Source organism: Elephantulus edwardii, unplaced genomic scaffold, assembly GCF_000299155.1.
Source record: "Elephantulus edwardii isolate Elephantulus edwardi_28Jun2011 unplaced genomic scaffold, EleEdw1.0 scaffold00439, whole genome shotgun sequence".
Classification (NCBI taxonomy): Eukaryota; Metazoa; Chordata; class Mammalia; order Macroscelidea; family Macroscelididae; genus Elephantulus; species Elephantulus edwardii.
Window position 1 is genome coordinate 158,073 of NW_006400189.1, and position 23,104 is coordinate 181,176.

A 23,104-nucleotide genomic window follows, 5' to 3' on the forward strand; every position below is an offset into this window, starting at 1 on the left:
TCAACTCTTTAGTATCTTGAATTCTTCCTTGTGCTTTGGCTTCTCTGCGCTCCAGTGCAATTTTCAGAGTATCTTCTGACATCCATTTTAGTCTTTGCAATACATTTCAATATATCTTTTAATTTCCTGGCTGCTGGTTCCAAGAGTGTTGACTGTGGAGCCAGGCAAACTAAAGCTCTGAACAATCTCAATCTCTTCACCATCCATCCTGGTGCTGCTAATTGTTTCAGAGGTGAGAATCTTTGTCTTCTTGACATTGAGCCTCAATCCATACTGAAGGCTGCAGTCCTTGACCCTCTGCAGCAAGCGTTTCAGGTTCTCCTCAGTTTCAGCAAACAGGTTTGTGTCATCTGCATAACACAGATTGTTGATAGATCTTCCACCAATCCTGACACCACACTTCTCCTCATAGAGCCCAGCCTCCTGGATAATCTGTTCTGCATACAGGTTGAAAAGGTATGGAGATAGAACACATCCCTGGTGTATGCCTTTCCCAATTTTGAATCATGAAGTGTTAAGTAATTTATTCATTATCATATAAAGGTTTTTTTGGGGGAGTGGTTTTTGTTTTTGGTGGGTTTTTTTTTATTCTTGAACAATAAATTTATTGTCTTTATCTGAAAAAATCTTCACCTAATATTGATTTAACTATCAGCAGCCTGCTCCTGATCTCTGGGGAAGTTTGTCTTCTCCTTAGGCTACCTAATCTTTCTTCTGAGCAAGAGACATTTTGGGGCGATTCCACCTCTTCCTTTTAGCATCTTTCTTAGACTTCTTCTCATAGACTGGATTCTCTCATATGGCAGCATGTGTTTTCGTATGCATCTCCATCATGTCTGGAGCCACATTGTTCTTTATGTACTGAGAGAACTGTTTCTTGTAAGCATCTTCATCTTCTTCCATTACATAACACATATCATCTGCAACATTCTGACCCATGATGTATTTCCAATGTTCTTCTACGTTTAATTCCTTGCTTTCTGAATCATAACCAGGGAATCACTTCGTAGTATGAGAAATAGACAAGCCTTCCTCCACAGCTCCCTTCAGAGTCTCAAATACTTTATTTCTTGTGGTAGTTCTGGCAAGGCCTGCATCCAAATAGCAGGTGAAGGCACCTGATTTGCCATCTATGCTTTCCACATTTTATTCATCTCTAGTTACCTCCACTTGGTCTTCATAGTTCTTACCCATGCCAAACCTATTGAGAAGCCAGACAGAAGCGGGCCAGAACAGTATGTGGCAGCATAATTTGTCAGGCCAACTTTCATTCCGTACTTAGGAAATTCATGAGCACTGGCTGCGCAGACTATCAGATCTCCTTCTTTCTATACAGGCATAAGCAATCTGGCAAATTATATCTCTGTTGGCTACACAAACTATCATCCTGTATTTAGTCATGTTGTACTTATTTTTATCCTGGATTACCAAGCGTTTCCAAGCACAGTATTCAGTTTTACCCTTGCGTCATCTTCTACATTTCACTTGGTATCTCTTGAACAGGCCTTATTCTTGACAACATTAACAAACCTCATCTTGAGGACCAGAGACAGGAGTCCCTGGCTCACCTGCAAAGCAACCAGCCCTACATGTGTGTGTGTGTGTGTGTGTGTGTGTATGTGGAGGGCGGAACCAGACACTCCTGTGCTAAAGTTGTTGTTTTGACAGGTTTTAATGTCAATTTTTCAATAAAGGAAGTCATAGAAGTTGAATTACTTGGTCAATTATACATAGCTGGTAAGTAGAAACAGAAGTGCTGGATCAACGCCACAGTAAACAAGACTCCTAAATCTGGTCCCTCCACTCCACTCCATTAAATCATCTCCTTCATAAACGCTGTTCATTAGTTCCCAAGCATATGATTGATTAATTGATGCAAGTGTCCTAAAGTCATGAGAAAAAAAGAAAATTTAGTCTCAATTTTTTTTAAATAGATGTGGATAGTCAATTAATTTCAGTATTCAATTTATCTCTATATTTATTTTTTCTTTAAATGCTTTCTCTATCAATTCCATAAAGAATGTGAATGGCTCTCATTTAGCTCACTTGACCTAATGTACAAAACCTTGTCAGTTCAGATACTTTTCTGTTGTTTTATGAATTATCGCTTTTCTCCTTTTTTCTTCTTTTCATAGTTATTTTTATATTAAGACTATGTATCTAGCTACCTTTCATCTTTATAAGTCATAATTTTCCATGAGTTTTGCTTCTTTTATGGAGTCATGCATCACTTAGCTCTTCAGCATTATTCGGTTTAGTAAGGTCCATTGTTTTTATTTCCTCTTAGGTGCTATTTTAATAATTCACTCTTCATTCAAGAAATACCTATTGTGTGTCTATCACATTCCTGGCACTGTTCTAAATGTTGAGGGCATACCAGAGAACAACAGATATAACAAAACCTGCCTATTTGGAGCTCTGAGCTCTATTTTTAATGGAACAACAAGAATGAATCTATTAAAATATTTGTCAGGTCACCACACTCCTTTTGGAGAGAAATGTCACTGTTGCTAACTCTCACTGAGTCCACTGCTACTCATAGTCACCCTATGAGCAGAAGATCTGAAAGTTGGCCTATCCTGCACCATTCTCACCAGGTCTCATGCTTGGGTTCATTATTATAGTCATTGTGTCACTTATATTAATAGATGTCTTCTTCTCTTCCTTTGACCCTCCACCTTCCCCAACATGATGTCCTTTCCCAAGGATTAGCCCCTCCTGACAACATGATCAAAGTAACTAAGACAAAGATGACCATCTTTGCCTCTTAAGAGCATCCTAGTGGCACTTCCTCCAAGACAGACTTGTTTGTTCTTTTGGCAGTCCATCGAAAAAGCTATCAATTCTTCTTTAGTCCTCACTCACTGTCAAATATATAGGGAGCAACTGAATGGAAAAGATTATGGCAGGATCAGGCACATGTCGGACTTTAAGTTGACATCATTGTTTTTTAGCATTTTGGAGAAGTTCTTGACAGCAGGTTTTTCCCAATGTAACACATCTTTTAATTTCTTGGCTACTGTTATTCTGGGTGTCAATTGTAGATTCAAGTAAAATTAAACCATTGACAACTTCAAATGTTTCACCATCTATCACGAATTGCATCAGGAAAGTCTGCTGTTAGGGACATCTCCAAAGTCCTGAAGAGCAATGATATCAGTCTGGAGACTAAGGTGCACCCAATCTAGGCTATGATCTTCACAATTAGGTGCTATACATCAGAAAGCTGGACAATAACTAGGGATGATAGAAAAAGAATTGATGCCTTTGAGTTGTGGTGCTGGAGAAGAGTATTGAATATATCATTGACTACTAACAGAACAAAGAGTGTATCCTAGAGAGGGTGAAACCAGGCTGCTCCTTGGAGGCAGGGATTCTGAAACTCCGTCTGACATACTTTGGGCATGTTGCAAGGAGGGGCCAGTCCTTGGAGAGGGACATTATGCTTGAGAGGGTAGAAGATCCTTGATGAGATGGATTAACTCAGTGACTGGGGTATTGGGGGTAGGTGTGTTGGAGAAGTTGAGGTTTACTCAGGATAGAGCAGGGTTCAGATATGTACATATGATTGTTTTGTGTCGCAGGTGACTTGACAGCACATAACAACAACATCATGATGAGGCCTGGTGTGAGGATTTGGTGAGGGTTGGTTTTCTATACATTAAAAATATTTCTTATTTTACTGACAAAATTTACATATTGTTTTTGCTGGGTTTCTTGGTTTGTTTTTTGTTTGTGTGTTTGTTACAGGTAGGGATATGTAGCCATGCATTTATTTAAATGAATGCTAGAAGAATATTTGTGGAATCAAAGGTACCATGAATAATTGAAAAAGGAAGCAAAACTCAGTACAGTTAAGGCAAGCAAACTAGTCAACTCTATTTAATGTTGCAGCAGACTCATTGCTAACTGGGTGACATGATTGTCTTTAATAGTGAACAACTGATTTTTGTGAAATTGTATAAAGCACGAGAAGATCATTATTATGTGAGATTGATACACAAATTTGTTACAGAAACTAAAACAAATTACAAGATTCACAATCATGGTCATATACATAACATTTTTAAAAAATTATCTTATTTGCATGAAAGATTTAATTTTTTATAATCTTTCTTAAATTTTAAGTTGGTTTGATATCTTGTGTTCTTTTTTTGTGTGTGATCTTTCTTCCAGAGAATATTTTTTTTTTAAATTATTACTAATTTCAGTGAAAATTTACAGAGACTTTGGATTTCCATTCATTCATTGTTGCACTTTTCCCCCCTCCCAACCCTTCCCCCCACCCCAGTACACTACCCTCTTGGAAAAATAAAAGAAAAATTCTTTCATTATTTTATAATACCTCCCCTCAGGTGCACTCTACTACGCAGCCTTTGTTCTGGACTCCTATTTTGACAAAAATACCAAATAACATATCTCTTTTAAACAGTTTTCTCCTTCATCTGTTCAATGCAGTATACATTCTCTGTAGTGGAATTGCTGGGTCAAATGGTATTTCTGTTTGCAACTTTTTGAGAAAGCACCATACTGCCTTCCACAGTGGTTGCACCATTTTACACTCCCACCAACAGTGAATAAGGGGTTCCAGTTTCTCCACAACCTCGCCAGTATTTGCTGCTTGCTGTTCTGTTAAATTTTGCTATTCTGAATGGCGTGAGATGATATCTCATAGTTGTTTTGATTTGCATCTCTCTTAGAGCTAGGGATTGTGACTTCATGTGTTTGTTTGCCATATGAATGTCTTCTTTGGTGAAGTGTCTGTTCATATCCTGTGCCCATTTTTCTTTTGGATTATTTACCTTTATCTTGTTGTGGTGATTTCTTGTGTTCTTAATGTTGAGATGTAATCTGTATTTAAGGCTGTAGTCTTTGATCTTCTGTAGCAATTGTTTCAAATCTTCATTTTCAGCAAAGTTGTGTTATCTGCATAAAGCAGGTTGTTGGTGAGTCTTCTTCCAATCCTACCATTACATTCTTTTTCATATAATATTGTTGTTTGTTGTTGTTATGTGCCGTCAAGTCGTTTGCGACTCATAGTGACCTATGCACAACAGCCCTAAACCCTGCTCTACCTTGTGCCAATTGCATTGCCTCTAACACACCCATCCCGATTATCCCAGTCACTGAATCAATCCACTTCATAGAGGATCTTCCCCTCCTGCGCTGTTCCTCCACCCTACCAAACCATGATGTCCCTCACCAAGGACCTGTCTTTCCTTACAACATGTCCAAAGTATGTCAGACGAAGCCCCAGAATCCTTGCTTCCAAGGAGATTTAACCCTCTCCAGGGCGAATCTGTTTGTTTTCTTGGCAGTCCAGGGTACATTAAATACTTTTCTCCAGCACCACAGCTCAAAGGCGTCAATTCTCCTTCTATCCTCCCTAGTCATTGTCCAACTCTCTGATGCATAACAAGTGATTGCGAAGACCATGGCCTGTATCAGACGCACCTTAGTCTCCAGAGAGACACCGTTGCTCTTCAGTACTTTAGAGAGGTCCCTAACAGCAGACTTTGCCATCGCAATACGTTTTTTTATTTCCTGGCTGCTGGTGGCAAGAGTGCTGACCGTGGAGCCGAGCAAACTGAAGCTGAGAACAAGTTCAATCTCTTTGCCATCCATCCTGATGCTACCAATTGGTCCAGTGGTGAGAATCTTTATCTTCTTTACATTGAGCCTCAGTCCATAGTGAAGGCTGCAGTCCTTTGCCCTCTGCAGCAAGTGCATGAGGTCCTCCTCAGTTTCGGCAAGCAGGGTGTGTCATCTGCATAACGCAGATTGTTAATAGATCTTCTACCAATCCTGATGCCACACTTCTCCTCATAGAGCCCAGCCTCTTGGATAATCTGCTCTGCATACATGTTGAAAAGGTATGGAGATAGGACACATCCCTGGCGTGCGTCCTTCCCAATTTTGAACCATGCAGTGTTACCCTGCTCTGTTCTGACTACTGCCTCTTGGTCCAAGTTTAGGTTTCGCATTAGCAGAATTAAATGTTCTGGGATTCCCATTCTTAGAGTCAGCCACAGTTTGTTATGATCCACACAGTCAAACGCCTTTGCATAATCAATGAAACATAGATAGACATTCTTATAATATACATTATAATTATATTATATTATATTATATATGATCACATATAATGCAATATTATATATGATCATATATAATATTGTATATTATATTATATATAGTATATTATATATAATAGTAACATATTATAGACGTTCTTATAATACACATTCTTATAATATAAATTACAATATATTATATTATAATAGACATTCATATAATATATCTTCTTGAATAATTAGTTCAGTATATAGATTGAATAGCTATGGAGAAAGAATACAATCCTGACATACATCTGCCTTATTTTAAAATATGACGTGTTCTCTTGTCTGCTCAAATAATAGTTTCTTGACCTTGGTATAGATTTTGCATTAGCACAATGAAGTGTTCTGGGATTTTTGTTCTTCTCACTGTTAGTCATAATTTGCTGTGATTCACACAGTCAAATGAATTTTCATAGTCAATAGAACATAGATAAACATCTTTCTGTTATTCTGTTTCAGCCAAGATTAATGGAACTTTAGCAATTATGTCTCTCATTCAATGTCCTCTTTTAATTGAGCTTGAATTTCTGGCACTTTCTTCTCAAAGTTCTGTTCTAGCCATTTAAAAAGAAATCTTCAGAATTTTATTTGCATATTATATTAATGATGTTGTTGCTGTTGTTGTTCTTGTTGTGTACCATGGTCACAACCAACCAACAGAGTCTGTTAATCATATGGGAGGAGATTGCCCATCCTTCTCCTGCAGAGGAACTGGTGTCCTTGAACCACATGCCTTTGGGATTGTGGCTCAGCATCTTGCCACTAGGCCACCAGAGCTCCCTCATTATAATGCTTGATTATTTCCACATTCTATTGGATCCCTTCTTTGGGAATGAGAACAAATAGAGATCTCTTCCAGTCAACTGACTAGGAAGTTTTCTTACAAATTTCTCGTCATAGATTGGTGGAAAGGAAGTTATTAAAAATAAGCCTAATAACTAAGTTACTATAATATTTAGAAACTAAGCACTATAGATGCAGAGGAAAATAACAAAGTAATTACATTAGCTAAAAAACGAAGAAAGAAACAGATACTTGTATTAAATAGGTAGATTAGGACACATCAGGAGATTGCTATTTGACGAATACCATAAAGGGGAAAAAGGAATTAATCCTGATATTGGGCAGAAAGTGGGGGCTGAGGAAAGAATATTTTAAAAAGAGGAAATAAATGAATGACCCTGACCTTATGGTGGGAGAGTACTTGCTTTGGAGAGCTTTGTCTAGAGCACAGTGAATGTGGTGGCAACTGGCTAGAGGTGAAGTCAGGGGAAAAAAGGGAGAGAGCAGTGTGACTTACATAGGATTTCAAAGAAAGTTAGTTCTATAAACTTTAGGATTCCTGGTGACAGAAACAGTGTGCACTACGTTGGTAGCCCAATGGTTGTCTATACAAATCATCCAATGGCACTGTTGGGGGGGAGCCTACAATTAAATCCCATATTGCTGTTATTATATGCCAACAATTCAATTCCACTCATAAATACCTTGTAGAACAGAGGAAGTTTGTCCCTAGAGTTTCCAAGAGTATAAATTTACATAAGCAGACTGTTATGTCTTTCTCCTATGGAGCAGCTACAGGGTTCAAACTATAGGACTTTTGGATAGCAGCCAACCAAACACTTAACCACTATGTAGCCAGATCTCCTTTCCAGAAAGATTACTGCTAAGAAAACCCTATAAAGCACTTCTACTCTGGAACACTTGGGATCATTATGAGTCAGATTTGTTAGTACAAGCAAATAATAATAAATCTAAGTAATATAGGAAGTTATTTTGGCAAAGGTGAAATACATATATAAAGAGAGGACTCATATGAATCCCTAGCAGTTTGACTGTAAAATTAAACAGAGGAAGCAAACATGACTTTTAAGACTTGGGTCCTGAACAATTAGAAAATAAAACTGTCATTAGCTAAGTGTTGAAGTGTGTGCATCAAGCAGGTCTTGTGGGAGATGTGGTTGAATGAAGTTCAAATGTCTATGCAATATCCAAATGGAGAGAATAACTTGACATTTGTATATTGTACTCATTTTCTACTACTGCAGTAACAAATTATCACACATTTACTGGCTTTAGACAGTACAAATTTATTATCGAATAGTTTTATAGGTCAAAAAACTGACTTAGTTCCTTCAGGGACTAAAATCAAGATGACCACAAGACCACATTTCTTTCTGGAAGATGTAGGGTAAAGAATTTGTTTGCTGTAGAATTTAGTCTCTTTCAATGGTGGTAACACAATCTCTTTGCTGTCAGCTGATTACCATTCTCAAATTTTAGAGGTCACTCAGATTGTTTGGTTCATGTCCACCTTTTCCACCTTCAAAGCTAGCAAGAACAGAGCAAGTTCTTTTTTATGTTTCTAATGTCTTCTTTCTCGCCATTCCTTTCTTCCTTCCTATTCCACTCTTAAGGATTTATTAAATTAGACCTTAATTCATTATTTTTTTAGGTTATCTATTTACTCTCTGGAGTTTGAAGAACAGCTGTCTTTGGAGAGTTATTGTTTTCCATGCTCTATCTCACACACTTTGGACATGTGGCCAGGAGGGACCAGTTTTTGGAGGAGGACATCATTCTTGGAAAGGTGGAGGGATAGTTCAGGAGAGGAAGAGCCCATACAAGATGGATTTACACAGTAACTGAGGTAATGAGAGTAGGTCTGTTGGAGTAAGTGTAATTGGCTCAGAATAACACAGGATTTGGAACTATTGTACATAGGACCTCTATGAATCACAGGCGACTCAACGGCACCTGACTACAACAATAGCAACAATGCTGCAGATATATGAAATCTTGGATTTGAAAATAGTCTGAGTCTGAGAATATAAGTTTAAGAGTTGACACATTTCATGGAATTCCCTTTAAGGAGTTGTGAAATAAGTAGAAAATGGAACATGGGGGATAAGGTCATAGCATCTTTCTAAAAAGGCAAGAAGTAAGAAAGAACAGCACAGCCTCACACTACCCCAAAGCAGAAAGCACATAGAGTCATAATCCAACTCCATTGTACTTCTGGAGCCATTTCAACAGCAAGAAGTCCTTTTATTCATTATTGACGGACAGATTTTAATTATAGTTGTCGTAGAGAATGAGGATTATCAGGAAAACAAGTTGAAAAGTGAGGGAAGCAAGGAATATCACCTAATGTAAATCCAGGTTAGTCCCAAAACAAAGTCCAGTGGTCTCAAGACACAATTCCTTTATTAGTCCAGGTTCTGGTTTCAATTTAGTACTCAGTTCTTCCTTTAATCATCTGGCAACAATAGCAAAAACTTTTAACTGTGGCCTTTATCTCAAGGCTCTTCTTGTTATACCTTGCCAGTTTCTTCACAGCAGTGCCACAGTCTATCCACTACCATCATCAAGGTCTTGCCACCAGGGTCTTGCTCTCACTAGGATCTTGCTCAAGTGTCCCACAAGTCATGCTATTCAGTGTGAGAGTCATTCTCTCTCTCTTATCCTTGTCCTACAGCTGTCAATGTTTGCAAGACCATGCATCTGCAGTTAATATAGCTGAAGACCATACCCCTTCAGCCAACAAGAGTTAACATAATGCTATAAAAGTCAATTTCCAAGAGTTCTGATACCCCAGACCACTCCCTGGCCTTTCTAGCCATTATCTCTTATTATCTGAAGGATCAATCTTCCCTTTACCATCATCAATACTTAGAGAAATATGTAAGACATCCTTACTCCTTATGCCTTGTTGTTGTTGATTGCCTTCGACTCAAGCACAACTCATAGCCACCTTCTAATCAAAAGGCCTGAAGCCTTTCTATAACTATGGACTAACTATTAACATTTATCAAAGTTCATAGAGTTTCCAGAGGCCTATTGTTTAGGAAGTGGATGCCACTCCTGCTTACAACCTTATGTCTTACTCCTCCCCATTTTAGATAGTCAATTTTTAATTTGCCCATGCTTATCAAATCAGTACTATGAGGAGATAAACATGTCTTTTTCTCTGAAGAATTTTCCATTACATTTGAAATTTCAGCATCTGCATCCATATATACAAAGGTTTAGTCCAGAGCAAACTATCAGGTAACTGTAATCAGCACTAGTTTTCAAAATGAAGCATCTTCTCTTCATCCAGTTGAGTTCCAGCCAACACAACTTCAGTTATCTGAGGCTAGGTCCAAGTACCATGCAGTGTTCCCTTGCTCTGTTGTGATGATGGTCTCCTGGGTCGAAGTATAGGTTTTGCATAAGCACAATCATTCTTCTCAGAGTTAGCCACAGTTTATTGTGATCAATGAAACACAGATAGACATTCCTCTGGTATTCCCTGCTTTCAGCCAAGATCCATCTCACACCAGCTACAATATCCCTAGTACCACGACTGGTAATCATGGTTCTAAGGGTAATCAAAAGAGAGGAAGACCCTCAATGAGTTAGATTGACATGATGACTCAAATACATCATGGGTGGTGAGGCGGGCTCAGGTTTGGGCCAGGTTTAGATCTCTAGTTCACAAGGTCACTAAAGTTGACTCAAGGCCACCTAACAACAACGACCCAATGGCAGAGGTTTGGGTGTTCATTTTTTAATTTTAACCCATTGTCATTGTGTCATTTCCAACTTATGGTGACCATTCAGGGGGCCCTGGGGCCCTAGTGGTAAGAAGCTGCACTGCAATTCCAAAAGCACTCAGTTTAAATCGACTTTATCCATGGGATAAAGATGGGCAATCTCCTCTAATTAATAGTCTCTGAAAACCCACTGGAGGATCAGCTACGAACTGGTACCAACTTGATGGCAAGCAGCCACAAAAAGTGATCCCCTCATCAGGTTTCTAAGGCTATACATCTTGATGAGAGGAACCTCTGAGCAGCTGGTTGTGTCAAACTGCCAACCTATCAGTTATGAGCATGATACACAAGACAACTGAGAAGTCTTGCACACTGCTATAGAACTCCAATCATACAAAAATACAGACTCACAGTTTCCACATACCTTCAATTTTTCATAACAACCCATAAAAATGAGTTTTAAAAAATATCAATAATTTAATTTAATAATAATGTAAAACCTAAATTATTTAAAAAATAAAAACAAAACCGTGATCCAAGCAAAATATATCTCTGGATTTACTCTAGCCTACACTTGCCAATTTGTGACATTCAGTTTAATGACTTTAATTTTCTTAATACTAGTGGGACCTAAAAATTCATCCTCAAAACAAAACAAAATAAAAATTCCAAAGCAAACTACAAAAATACTTTTTTGTTTGGAAGTTCAGTCAGTGGTCATAAGGAGTTTGGATAAAATTGTCTTAGAATGTGAGGACTTAAAGACAGGAATTTGAAGAGTGTAAGAGAGAGAAAAAGTAGCATACCAAACCACAGAAATAAATGTGGTCTCTGGACTAAGAAACATAAAAGTGACAGGTTTCCAAATTGCAGTCTCAAGTCTCACTACCATACAGTTTCTAGTATATGACAGAGCTGTTTGCATAGATCAACATTAAAAAACTCAAACCCATGTCAGGGACTTCTCCAGAGTACTGAAGAGCAACAACATCAATCTAAAGACTAAGATGTGCCTGATCCAGGCCATAGTCTTCTCAATTACTTGCTATGCATCAGAAAGCTGGATAATGACTAGAGATGATAGAAGGAAAATTGATGCCTTTGAGCTATGGTGTTGGAGAAGAGTATTGAATATTCCAATGGACTTCTAAGAGAACAACAAACAGGTTAGTCCTGGAGAGGGTGAAACCAGGCTGCTCCTTGGAGGCAAGGATTCTGAAGCTTTGGCTAACGTACTTAGAATATGTTGTAAGGAGGTTCCTACCAGTCCTTGGAGAGGGACATCATGCTTGGGAGAGTGAAGGGACAGCACAGGAGAGAAAGATCCCAGATGAGATGGATTAATTCAGTGACTGGGGTAATAGAAATAGGTGTGTCAGAGACAACAAGGTTGACTCAGGAGAGAGTAGGGTTCAGAGCTGTTGTACATAGGGTCGCTATGAGTCACAGCAACTTGAGGGCACATAACAACAACCCTGCCAAGTCAGAACCAACCCATAGCTGAGCTTCCAGCAGGTTTTCAGGGTGATAATAGCTTGCCCCTGGAAACTCTGTGAACATAGAGAAATGATGAAAGTTAAACAAGGATCCAGGTCATTCATTCATAGGATTGCTATGAGTTGTATCTCTCAATGGCACTTAACAGGATAGAGAGAGCTCTGTTGGCTTGGTGTATAGAAAGTTATGCTATCAAGCCAAAGGTGGGTGATTTTAATCTGCTGCCCTCAGGCTTGGTTTTAATTGGTTTTGGTCATTCTTCTAAGTGGTATAACACTGATCTGTCGATTTGCTGTACAGAGGTTGCTGTGCATGGTTGCTGTGATGCTAAAAACTATAACACTGATATGTCAAATGTGATAATGGTTACCCCTGGTGGACAGTGTTTGGTGGAGCTCCCTGATTAAAACAAGCTTGGAAGCAGGAGTGGCGTCTACTTCTGAAATAGCTTGCCTCCGGAAACTCTGTGAACGTGAGAAGTGATGGAAGTTATACAAGTGTTCAGGTCTTTTGTTCATAGGGTTGCTATGAGTCATTTACGACGTAATGACACTTAACAACAAGTTGAACAAGAAGAGATTTCCCATTTTATCACCACCCCCCCCCACTCCCCATGAAGCTACTTACTGCTTTATTCAAACCACCAGAGGGGTTTCATCTGTGGATTGCATGAATAGATAGATATCCATAAAGGGATGATAAAGTGTGGAGTAAACTATCTTCAAATTGTTGTTGTTGATTGCCTTCAAGTCAAGCACAACTCATAGTGACCCTACGAACAAAAGGTCTGAAGCCCCTCTACAACTACTGACATTTATCAAGGTTCTGAGAGTTTCCAGAGGCATGTTGTTTAGGAAGTGGATGCCACTCCTGCTTCCAAATCTTCAAATAGAGATCAAGAGAATTTCAGTGTTAAGTGTGAGCTTCACTCTAGAGTTCAGTTCATGATTTTCTTTGATCACATAATTAATAGGGTCTTCAAGATATTCTCTTTTTCTGTTTATCTCCACTTTGAAAAATGTTTAGCATAGAGCTTGACTACTCAGAAAAAATACCCTATATTTCCAAGTTATTTTATTATTAGACATGACCCTTTGATTATGTTACAGTCATTACATTACATTACATTACTCAGAAATAATGAGAAGAGTATTCCACTTATTGCCCTCACCTACCACATACAAAGTAGGAGAAGGATGGGTAACTTCTTCCTGTACGATTACCTACCTTTGAAAACCTGCCAAATGGTCAGCTATGGATGACTTCCAACTTGATGGCACATATCAACAATAACAATCACACTCAAAAGGGGAATGCAGCCATAAATCATCTGAATCAAGAGCTGCTCTACAATGTGCAGATGACACAACCTTGCTTGCTGAAACTGAAGAAGATCTTAAGCACTTGCAGAAAAAGATCAAGGACTGTAGTCTTAAATATCGGTTGAAGTTCAACATCAAGAAGACAAAGATTCTCACCATGGGCCAACTGGCAGCACCTTATTAGATGGAGATGAGACTGAAGTTGTTAACAATTACAGCTTGCTCAGACCCACAATCAACACTCATAATACCAACAGTCAGGAAATGAAAAGATTAATTGCATTGGGAAAAATCTGCTGTCATGGACCTCTCCAGAGTGCTGAAGAGCAACAATGTCAGTCTAGAGACAAAGGTGTGCCTAATCCAAGCCACGGTTTTCTCATTTACTTGTTATGCTTCAGAGAGTTGAACAATGACTAAGGATGACAGAAGAAAAGATGTCTTTGAGTTGTAGTGCTGGAGAAGAGTCTTGAACTCACCATGGGTTGCCAAGAAAATAAATCAGTCTGTCTTGGAGAGGGTAAAACCAAGTCTCTCCTTGGAGGCTAAGATTTTGAAGCTCTAGCTCACTTACTTTGGGCACATGGCAAGGAGAGATGAGTCTTTGGACAAGGACATGATGTTTGGAAGTGTGGATGGACAGCACAGGAGAGGGAGACCCCCGGATGAGATGGATTGATACAGTAACTGGAGTGATGGAGGTTGTTATATCAGAATTAGTGAGACTGGCTCAGGACAAGGAAGGGTTCAGAGCTGCTTACATAAGGGTCGCTATACATCACAGGCGATTCAACCAATAACATTGTATGACAGGTTTGGAAGCAGAAGCAACATCCACTTCCTAAACATGCCTCTGGAAGCTCTATGAACTTTGATAAATGTCTATAGTTGTAGAGGGGCATAAGGCCTTTTGTTCATAGGGTCGCTATGAGTTGTGCTCGACTCGAAGGTAATCAACAACAACAACAACAACAACAGTATTGATCATAATTTGTTGTTTTGATTATGTTAGATTGTGACCTAAGGTCTTCCTGAAAACAAATCTTAAAATCAATTACTAACAATGAAAGAATTGTTTTTTTTACTTCTCAAAGAGAAAAACAATCTGGGAGGGGAGGGGTGGACAGGGAGGAAAGTATGCAACAATGAATGAATGGAAATAAAAAAAAATAACCCAAACAAAATTTTTTTAAAAGATGAGCAAGGATTTATCTCATCCGTAGACAACTTTCTCATCCATGCGGCTCACCTTCAAGTCACTCCCTTTATCTTATAGAAATTAGATAGCATATAATGATTTGGCAACACATGTGAAATGAAGACCCTGGTTCATGTTTCCATTCCCGTTTACAAATAAGTAGACTCAGAAAGACATAAGAATATCTTGGATTGAATGGATCTAAAAGTTCAACTTATTAAAAACAATTTATTCTGAACCTGTAAAGCTAAAATATAAAACTAGGAAGAATGAAAGCTTTTCTTGTGATTTTATAATATCTTTATGCCTGTGATATTCAACATCCAGGAAATAATGTCAAACTTAATTTTCTAGTAATCATTAATTATAAGAGAACTGTGTCTGAAACAATACTGTCTTGGCAGTCACTTCTTTTTACTTTTTCATTTATGTCCAGAGTGCCCCTGGGAAGAATCCTTTATTGTATGTTTTATGGAAGTCAGCACATAGCCACAATGAGATTTGAGCATAAGTCTATTACTCTATATTTTCAATAAATCTATCAATTAAGAAAAAAAATAAAAATTTCCCATGAACTGCAAAAAAAAGCAAATACTACCTCACAGTAAACTTATGCATATGGATTTTTTAAAAATCTATACAGATTATTCTGTTTAAGGCCTTTAAATTTTTTTAAAAAATAATATGCAACATTAATTAATAGACTGAGGAATACAGGTAGAAGAAATTAGAAAACCAACTGAGTAAAATACTGAGGTATAAAACATCTTCTCTATTTATGACAATAACAGCTTATTATAGTATTTTTTTCACTCTTTTTTTCTTATTGTGTACCATCTAATCGTATCCGACTGGCACAGGAGGAGATTGCCCCTTCTTCTCCAGTGGAGCATCTGATGGATTCCAACCACATGCCTTTAGGATTGCAATGCAGCTTCTTGCCACTAGACCCTCAGAGCTGGCAAGCTTATTCTAGAATACATATGACAGCAAGCCTCAAAAGTACAATGACCCAGTCCTAATCCCAGGGGCAAGGTACCCAGCAGGACCTGGTGATAGATACTCTGCTGTTGCCCGCATTCAGGAATTCTTCAGGCAAAGAAAAGAAAGGAAAGAAATGGAAGAATTGGATACTTTGAGTATTAGAAGGCCACTAGTAAAGATGGTATATAAGGGACATCGCAACTCCAGGACGATGATTAAAGAAGCCAATTTCTGGGGTACTAACTTTTTAATGAGTGGTTCTGACTGTGGCCATATCTTCATCTGGGATCGCCACACTGCTGAGCATTTGATGCTTCTGGAAGCTGATAATCGTGTGGTGAACTGCCTGCAGACGCATCCATTTGACCCAATTCTGGCCTCATCTGGGATAGATTATGACATAAAGATCTGGTCACCACTAGAAGAGTCAAGAATTTTTAACCGGAAACTTGCTGATGAAGTTATAACTCGAAATGAACTCATGCTCGAAGAGACTAGAAACACCATTACAGTTCCAACCTCTTTCATGTTGAGGATGTTGAATCATATCCGAGCTGATCGCTTGGAGGGTGACAGATCAGAAGGCTCTGGCCAGGAAAATGAGAATGAAGATGAAGAATAATCAGCTCTTGTTGTCAAGCACTTAGATGTCCTGGAATTTGTATAAGACTTTTTTTTTCCCTTTACAGAGCTTTAGTGCAATTTTAAGGTTTTGGTTTTTTTGAGTTTTCCTCTTTTTTATGGGATAACTTAACATTGGTTTGGAGCGATTGTGTGCATGAATTTGGGAGTGTGTGTAAAACAAGATCAGCAAACCATTTTAAAAACTGCCGTGAATGAGGAGTGCTAGACAATGCAAAGTGCAATATTTCCCCTAACCTTCAGATGTGGGAGCTTGGATCAATGTTGAAGAGTCATTTTCATTATAGTGAAAATGTTAGTTCAAATAAAATTTCTATACTTGCCATTTGCATGTTTGTTGCTTTCTAATTAAAGACGTTGGTTGTTTAAAAAAAAATACAATGAGCCCAACATATTAGAACAAACATCAGTAGTACCTTTTAAAATATTATATACTCCATGAACTTTGATAAATGTCGATAGTTGTAGAGGGGCTTCAGGCTTTTTTGTTCATAGGGTGGCTATGGGTCATGCTCGACTTGAAGGCAATCAATAACAACAACAGAGCCAAAAATATTCCTAGGCATTTTGGTTTTGTTCTAAAGCCTAGCAAGTGTTTCCTTTTATGAAAAAATACTGAAGAGCAATGATGTCAGTTTGGAGATGATACAGGCCGTGGTCTTCGCAATTACTTGCTATGCATCAGAAAGCTGGACAATGATTAGGGATGACAAAAAGATAATTGATACCTTTTAGCTGTGGTGCTGGAGAAGAGTATTGAATATACCATGGAATGCTAGGAAAACAAACAGGTTCGTCCTTAGGGTGAAATCAGGCTTCTCCTTGGAGGGAAGAATTCTAAAGCTTTGTCTGACATATTATGGACATTTTGCAAGGAGGAACCAGTTCTTGGGGGAAGGTGGAGGGACAGCGCAAGAGAGAAAGACCTTTGATGAGATTAAATGACTCGGTGGCTGGGGTAACAGGGTTAGGTGTGCCAGAGACAGTAAGGTTGACTCAGGATAGAGTGAGATTCAGAACTGTTATTCATAGGGTCGCTACAAGTCACAGACAACTTGTTAACACATAACAACAACAGGTTCTATTTACCTTCCTCTGAAGAGATGCTTGAATTTCATACATGAAATTATTGTGATAGTTTTTGTACTTTAACAAATAAATAGATGGATGCTCAAAGCCTTGAAAGATTAAAGTACATTACCTAAGCTAAAGCATTTTTTACAACTGTACAAGTTTGTGTCATATTCCCTATATGAATTCAGTCTTACATAAATTAATGATTGAATGGGAGAATAAATGAATATCAATCAAAATTTACATCAAGTTATAATGATAATCATCTACCTACAGGAACTAGTTGGACTTTGTTATTTTGTTTACCATTATTCTTTGTAAAGGAAATCAAGAAAATAAAAATTCTAACCACTTGGCCAATAGGCAATACCGTGACAGTCTGAAGTTGTCAACAATTTCATCTTGCTTGGATTCACCATTAACAAACTTGGGATCAACAGTCAAGAAATCAAAAGTTATATAGCATTGGGAAAATCTATTGTCAAGGACCTCTTCAAAGTGCTTGAGAAGTAAAGATATCCATTCAAAGACTAAGAAGTATCTGATCTGAGCCATAGTTCTTTTCAATCCCATGTATCTGAAAGTTAGACAACAAAGAAACAGGAAGAGAAAAAGAATTGATGCCTTGAGTTGTAGTGTTAGAAAAGAGTACTTAATATCCCATGGACTGCCAAAAGAACAAGCAAATACGTCTTGGAGAAAGTACCACCAGAGTGCTTCTTGTAGACAAGAATGGTGAAGCTTCTCCTCACATACTTTGGGCATGTTTTTAGGAGGGACTAATTATTGGAAAATGATATTTGGAAAGTGGAGAATCAATGGAAAAGACCCTCAACAAGATAGATCAATACAGTGACTGCAACAGTGGCTTTGAGTGTATCTAGGGTGATGAAGATGGCATAAGATAGGACAAAATTCAGATCTGCTGTTCATAAGGTCGTATGAAATGCAGTCAACTTTCTGGCACTTAATTACAACATTATATTAAAAGGGAACTCTTGTCATCGAGTGGTAAGGAGATGTATTGCTGACTCAAAGACTCAGTTCAAGTGTATCAGCTTTTCCTCGGGAGAAAGATGGGCAATGTCATCCCATGTTATTTACTAACTGAAAACCCATTGGAGAGTCAGCTATGAGTTGATTTTGACTCAATGGCAAAATACAACAGCAATAACAGCTTTTTGTAAGTTATTGTTGTTGTCGATTGCCATCAAGTGGAGTATCACTCATAGAGACACTATGAACAAAAGGTCTGAAGCTTTTCCCTATCTATCGTCATTCCTCCAAGTTCATAGAGTTTCCAGAGCCATGTGGTTTAAGAAATGCATGCTATTTCTTCTTCCAAACCTGTCTTAAACTGGGAGCTCCACCCAACACTGTACACCATGGGCAGCCATAATAGCATTTGACCCCCTCTGTGGTACATGGTTCAGCATCACAGCAAACCCAGATTACCTCAGTGCATCAAATTGACAGAAGAGTGCTGTACAAGTTAGAAGAATGTTCCTCCAAAATAAAATAACACTAGACCATTGGGCCCAACTGACTTTTAAATACAAGGGATACACACACACAAGGCCTAAAGCCCTTTTATAACTATCTGCTTTCTTAGAAAAATTCAAGGTAGATTGAGGAAAGATCAAGGCAATATACATACATTAACCTTTTCAGCAAGAGAAGGCCCTTAACACCCAACATAGAGTAAGTGCCATTTTACAAAGGATCAGGTGTAGACATTACCTAAATGACTTTATATTTGGTTCAAAGGTCATGCACATCCTCCTTTATGATGTTTTAGAATGAATGTTCTGAGTCCTAGATTTAAAAGTTAGCACTTTAAAGGATATCCAGCAGACAATGAAATAAAGAATTCTATTTGGGGATGTTCTACAGTATTTTAATGAAATTTTGTAAATTTAATTTTTTTCTCCTTTTTGTGAGATGATGTTCCACAGTGGATACAATGTCTTAACAAACTCTACATTGTACATGCATTGTATAATTCAGTGACATTGATTAGTTTATATTTTTCATGTTGTGAACCCTTTTTACTATTCTTTTCCAAATTACTCTACCACCATTAACATATAGTGTTTGCCTCCTAAGTTTCTCATCTAAAGTTTCTAAATTTTCTTGTTGATTTGACCCAGTATGATTAAATCTTTAAAATAAAATAATACAAAAAGCAGGTGTATTTACTAAGTAGGCAAAACTCTTGTTTAGTTCAAAGCATAAATCTGCATTTTATTGATTCAATGTAGTCTATTTCCTCTAGGTTCTGACTTTTTTTTCTTTTAATAATTTTAATGAACATTTACAGAGAATTTGGATTTCCATTCATTCATTGCTGCACTTCTCTTCCCGCCCAGCCCTCTCCCCCGACTCCCCCAGTTCGCTCCTCTCTTTCAAAAGTAAAAGAAATATTCCCTCCCTGGTACACAATCCCCCCGCACCCCACCCACCGCTTGAAATAAGCATAAGGTTGACAATAGAGAAAAATCTGGCTTTATTTACAAGAAAATTCTCTTTATGATTCGCTTCCCCTTATTCTCAGTAAATACACAGAGTGGTGCGGCTTGTGGTGTTTCAGTTGTTCAAAAATGGCTCTGCTCCCCCCATATTTTTTTAACTCAACATACTTTTTTAATTTTTTTAATTAATTTTTATGAAAGTTTACAGAGACTTAGAGTTTCTAGTCATTCATTGTTGCACTTTTCTCTCTACCCAACCCCTCCCCTAAATTGACTCTTCTCCTTGAAAAGAAAAAGAAAAACTCTTTCATTGTTAGGCAATCCTTGCCCCCGCCCCCAAGTCAACTTCACTATGCAACCATCACTCTTGACATCTGTAATGACCAGAAAACCCATTCATATATCCCTTTTAAGCAGTTCTCTCCCTCATCTGTTTCAATGCAATATACATCATTTCTCCCCTTCTTTTCTGTCTTTCCTCAACTCTGATGTCAGTCCTATTTTACAGTGGCCCTATGCAATATATGTCCTTTTGTGACTGAGATATTTCACTCAGCATAATGTCCTCCAGGGTGATCCATTTTGCATAATATTTCACGAGTTCCTTGTTTTTCACTGTAGCATAGTATTCCATTGTGTGAATATACCAGAGCTTCTCTATCCATTCATTTGTTGATGGGCACTTGGGTTGTTTCCAGCCCTTTGCTATTGCAAACAATGCTGCAGTAAACATGTGTGTGCATATATGTGCTTGGGTGGCAGTTATGGTTCCTTTAGGGTAAATTCCCAGTTGTGGAATTGCTGGTTCAAATGGCATATCTATTTGCAACTTTTGGAGAAAGCACCATAAAGCCTTCCATAGTGGTTGCACCATTTTACACTCCCACCAACAGTGAATAAGGGTTCCAGTTTCTCCACAACCTTGTCAGCATTTGATGTTTGCTGTTCTGTTAAATTTTGCTATTCTTAGTGGGATGAGATGATATCTCATGGTTGTTTTGTTTTGCATCTCTCTTAGAGCTAAGGATTTTGAACATTTCTTCATGTGTTTGTTTGCCATCTGAATGTCTTTGGTGAGTTTGTTCATATCCTGTGCTCATTTTTAATTGGGTTATTTACCTTTATCCTGTGGTGCTTGCCCACTGTCTTCTACGCTCTGTTTATTTATGCATTCTTGGTGTTCTGCCTCATTATTAATTATTGCTATATACTTTACCCCCAGTCAGCAACAGGGTCTCGCTCCAGTTTTCTGTGTCCCTCAAGTCTTGCCACCACAAGGCTTGCTTGTTTCAAGTCTTTCTGCACAGTATGGTAAGAACTCTTCGCCTTATCCCTAGCCCCACAACTGTTCATGATTTGCAAGACCGTGCTGATTTATAAGACCGTGTTTCTGCAGTTAAGGTAGCTACAGACCAGAGGGGGCTAACTGTAATGGCTAAAAAAGAGCCTCCTTTTAGGATAGCACCATAGTCACTGAGTCAATTCTCTCATTGCCTCATATTAGCTCTGAAGAACAGAGTAGACTTGTTCTATCTTCATAGGGTTTCCAATGCTCTAAGTCTTTATTAAAGCAAACTTCTACCTATCTTTCCCAAAGTGAAGCTGGTGGGTTCAAACTAGGACCTGTGCTTAGCAGTTGATACCTTAAGCATAAACCACCAAAGGAATTATCTTAAGGAATTGAATCATGAGTTTTTCTGGGTTGACAAATTCAAAATTCATAGGTCAAGTAACTGGCTTGAACTTGAAATAATGTTGTGTCTAAAACAAAGGTGGAAATTCTGGCAGGACAACTTTTTACAGTCTTGAGACAGACTCCTTCTTCCTTTGATAAACTTCATTTCCTTGCTCCTAAAACCTTCAAATAATTGAACCAGTTCCTTCATATCATGGATAGTAATCTACTTAAGGTCAACTTCAATCATGTGTTCAGCTTGAATTTATTTAAGGTAAATATCAATCATTTGTGAATACTTTCATAGCAGTATTTAGATTAGTACTTGACCAAATTGGGAACCATATTCTATTCAAGTCAGAAAAGAAAGTTAATAAACACATTCTTCTTATGTATTCATTTTCTTCCTTAGCTAAAATTTATATTTCATTGTCCAAATTACAGGCATTTACTGTCAAAATTTTTAAGCATTTCTATCTGCATGATTCTCTCCTGGAAAAATTCCAGTTCTAATTAAACCCAAAATATTTGCATTTTATTGACTAGACAAAGGTATTTTGTGTGGGTCAAAATAAATTGTAGTTAACACTGAAAGAATGGGAATCCCAGAAACACTTAATTGTGTGCAGTGGAAACTATATACCTAGATCAAGAAGCTGTTCTCTAAACAAAGCCAAGATACACTTTTGTTGTTGTTATGTGTTGTTGAGTCACCTGCCACTCATAGTGACATTATGTACAACAGCCCTACACCCTGCTCTATCTTGTGCCAATCTTGTCTCTAACACACCTACCCCCATTACCCTAGTCAGTGAATCAATCCATCTAATTGAGGGTCTTCCTCTCTTGTGCTGTCACTCAATCCTCCCAACCACGACATCCCTCTCCAAGGACTGGTCCTTCCGTGCAACATGCCCAAAGTATGTCAGACAAAGCTTCAGAATCCTTGCCTCCAAGGAGCAGCCTGGCTTCACCCTCTCCAGGGCAAACTTGTTTGTTCTCCTAGCATTCCATGGTATATTCAATACTCTTCTCCAACACCACAGCTCAAAGACACTGAATGGTTCAAAATCAAGAAAGGAATGTGTCAGGGCTGTATCCTTTCTCCATATCTTTTCAACCCATATGCTGAACAGATCATTTGAGAGACTGGACTTTGTAAAGAAGAATGTGGCATCAAGATTGGAGGAAGATTCATCAATAACCTGTGTTATGTAGATGATACAACTTTGCTTACAGAAAGTGAGAGGGACTTGAATTTTTTGCTTCAGAAGATCAAAGACTGCAGCTTTCAATATAGATTGCATCTCAGCATCAAGAAAACAAAAGTCCTGATACCAGGCCAATGTTCTTGTTATGTGCCATTGAGTCAACTCTGATTCATAGCAACTCTATGTACAACAGATCGGAACCCTGATTGATCTTGAGCAAACCTTACTGTCTCTAACACACCTACCCCCATAACCCTAATTATTAAATCAATTCATCTCATTCACAGTCTTCCTCTCTTGCACTGGTCCACCACCTTTCCAAGTATGATGTCCCTCTCCAAGGACTGGTCCCCTCTCGCAACATGCCCAAAGT

At 38.2% G+C, this 23,104-nt stretch overlaps 1 protein-coding gene and 1 pseudogene across 1 annotated transcript; one reads left to right on the forward strand and one right to left on the reverse strand.

The window, feature by feature from the left end:
* Positions 1 to 644: 644 nt before the first annotated feature.
* On the reverse strand, positions 645 to 1,535 carry LOC102854811 (annotated as a pseudogene).
* Positions 1,536 to 10,645: 9,110 nt separating this feature from the next.
* LOC102858486 (DDB1- and CUL4-associated factor 6-like) lies at positions 10,646 to 16,280 on the forward strand. The gene is made up of 2 exons (XM_006902680.1): positions 10,646 to 10,654; positions 15,651 to 16,280. The coding sequence occupies exons 1-2, from the start codon at positions 10,646 to 10,648 to the stop codon at positions 16,278 to 16,280; spliced, it is 639 nt and encodes a 212-aa protein (XP_006902742.1).
* The last annotated feature ends 6,824 nt before the right edge of the window (positions 16,281 to 23,104 follow it).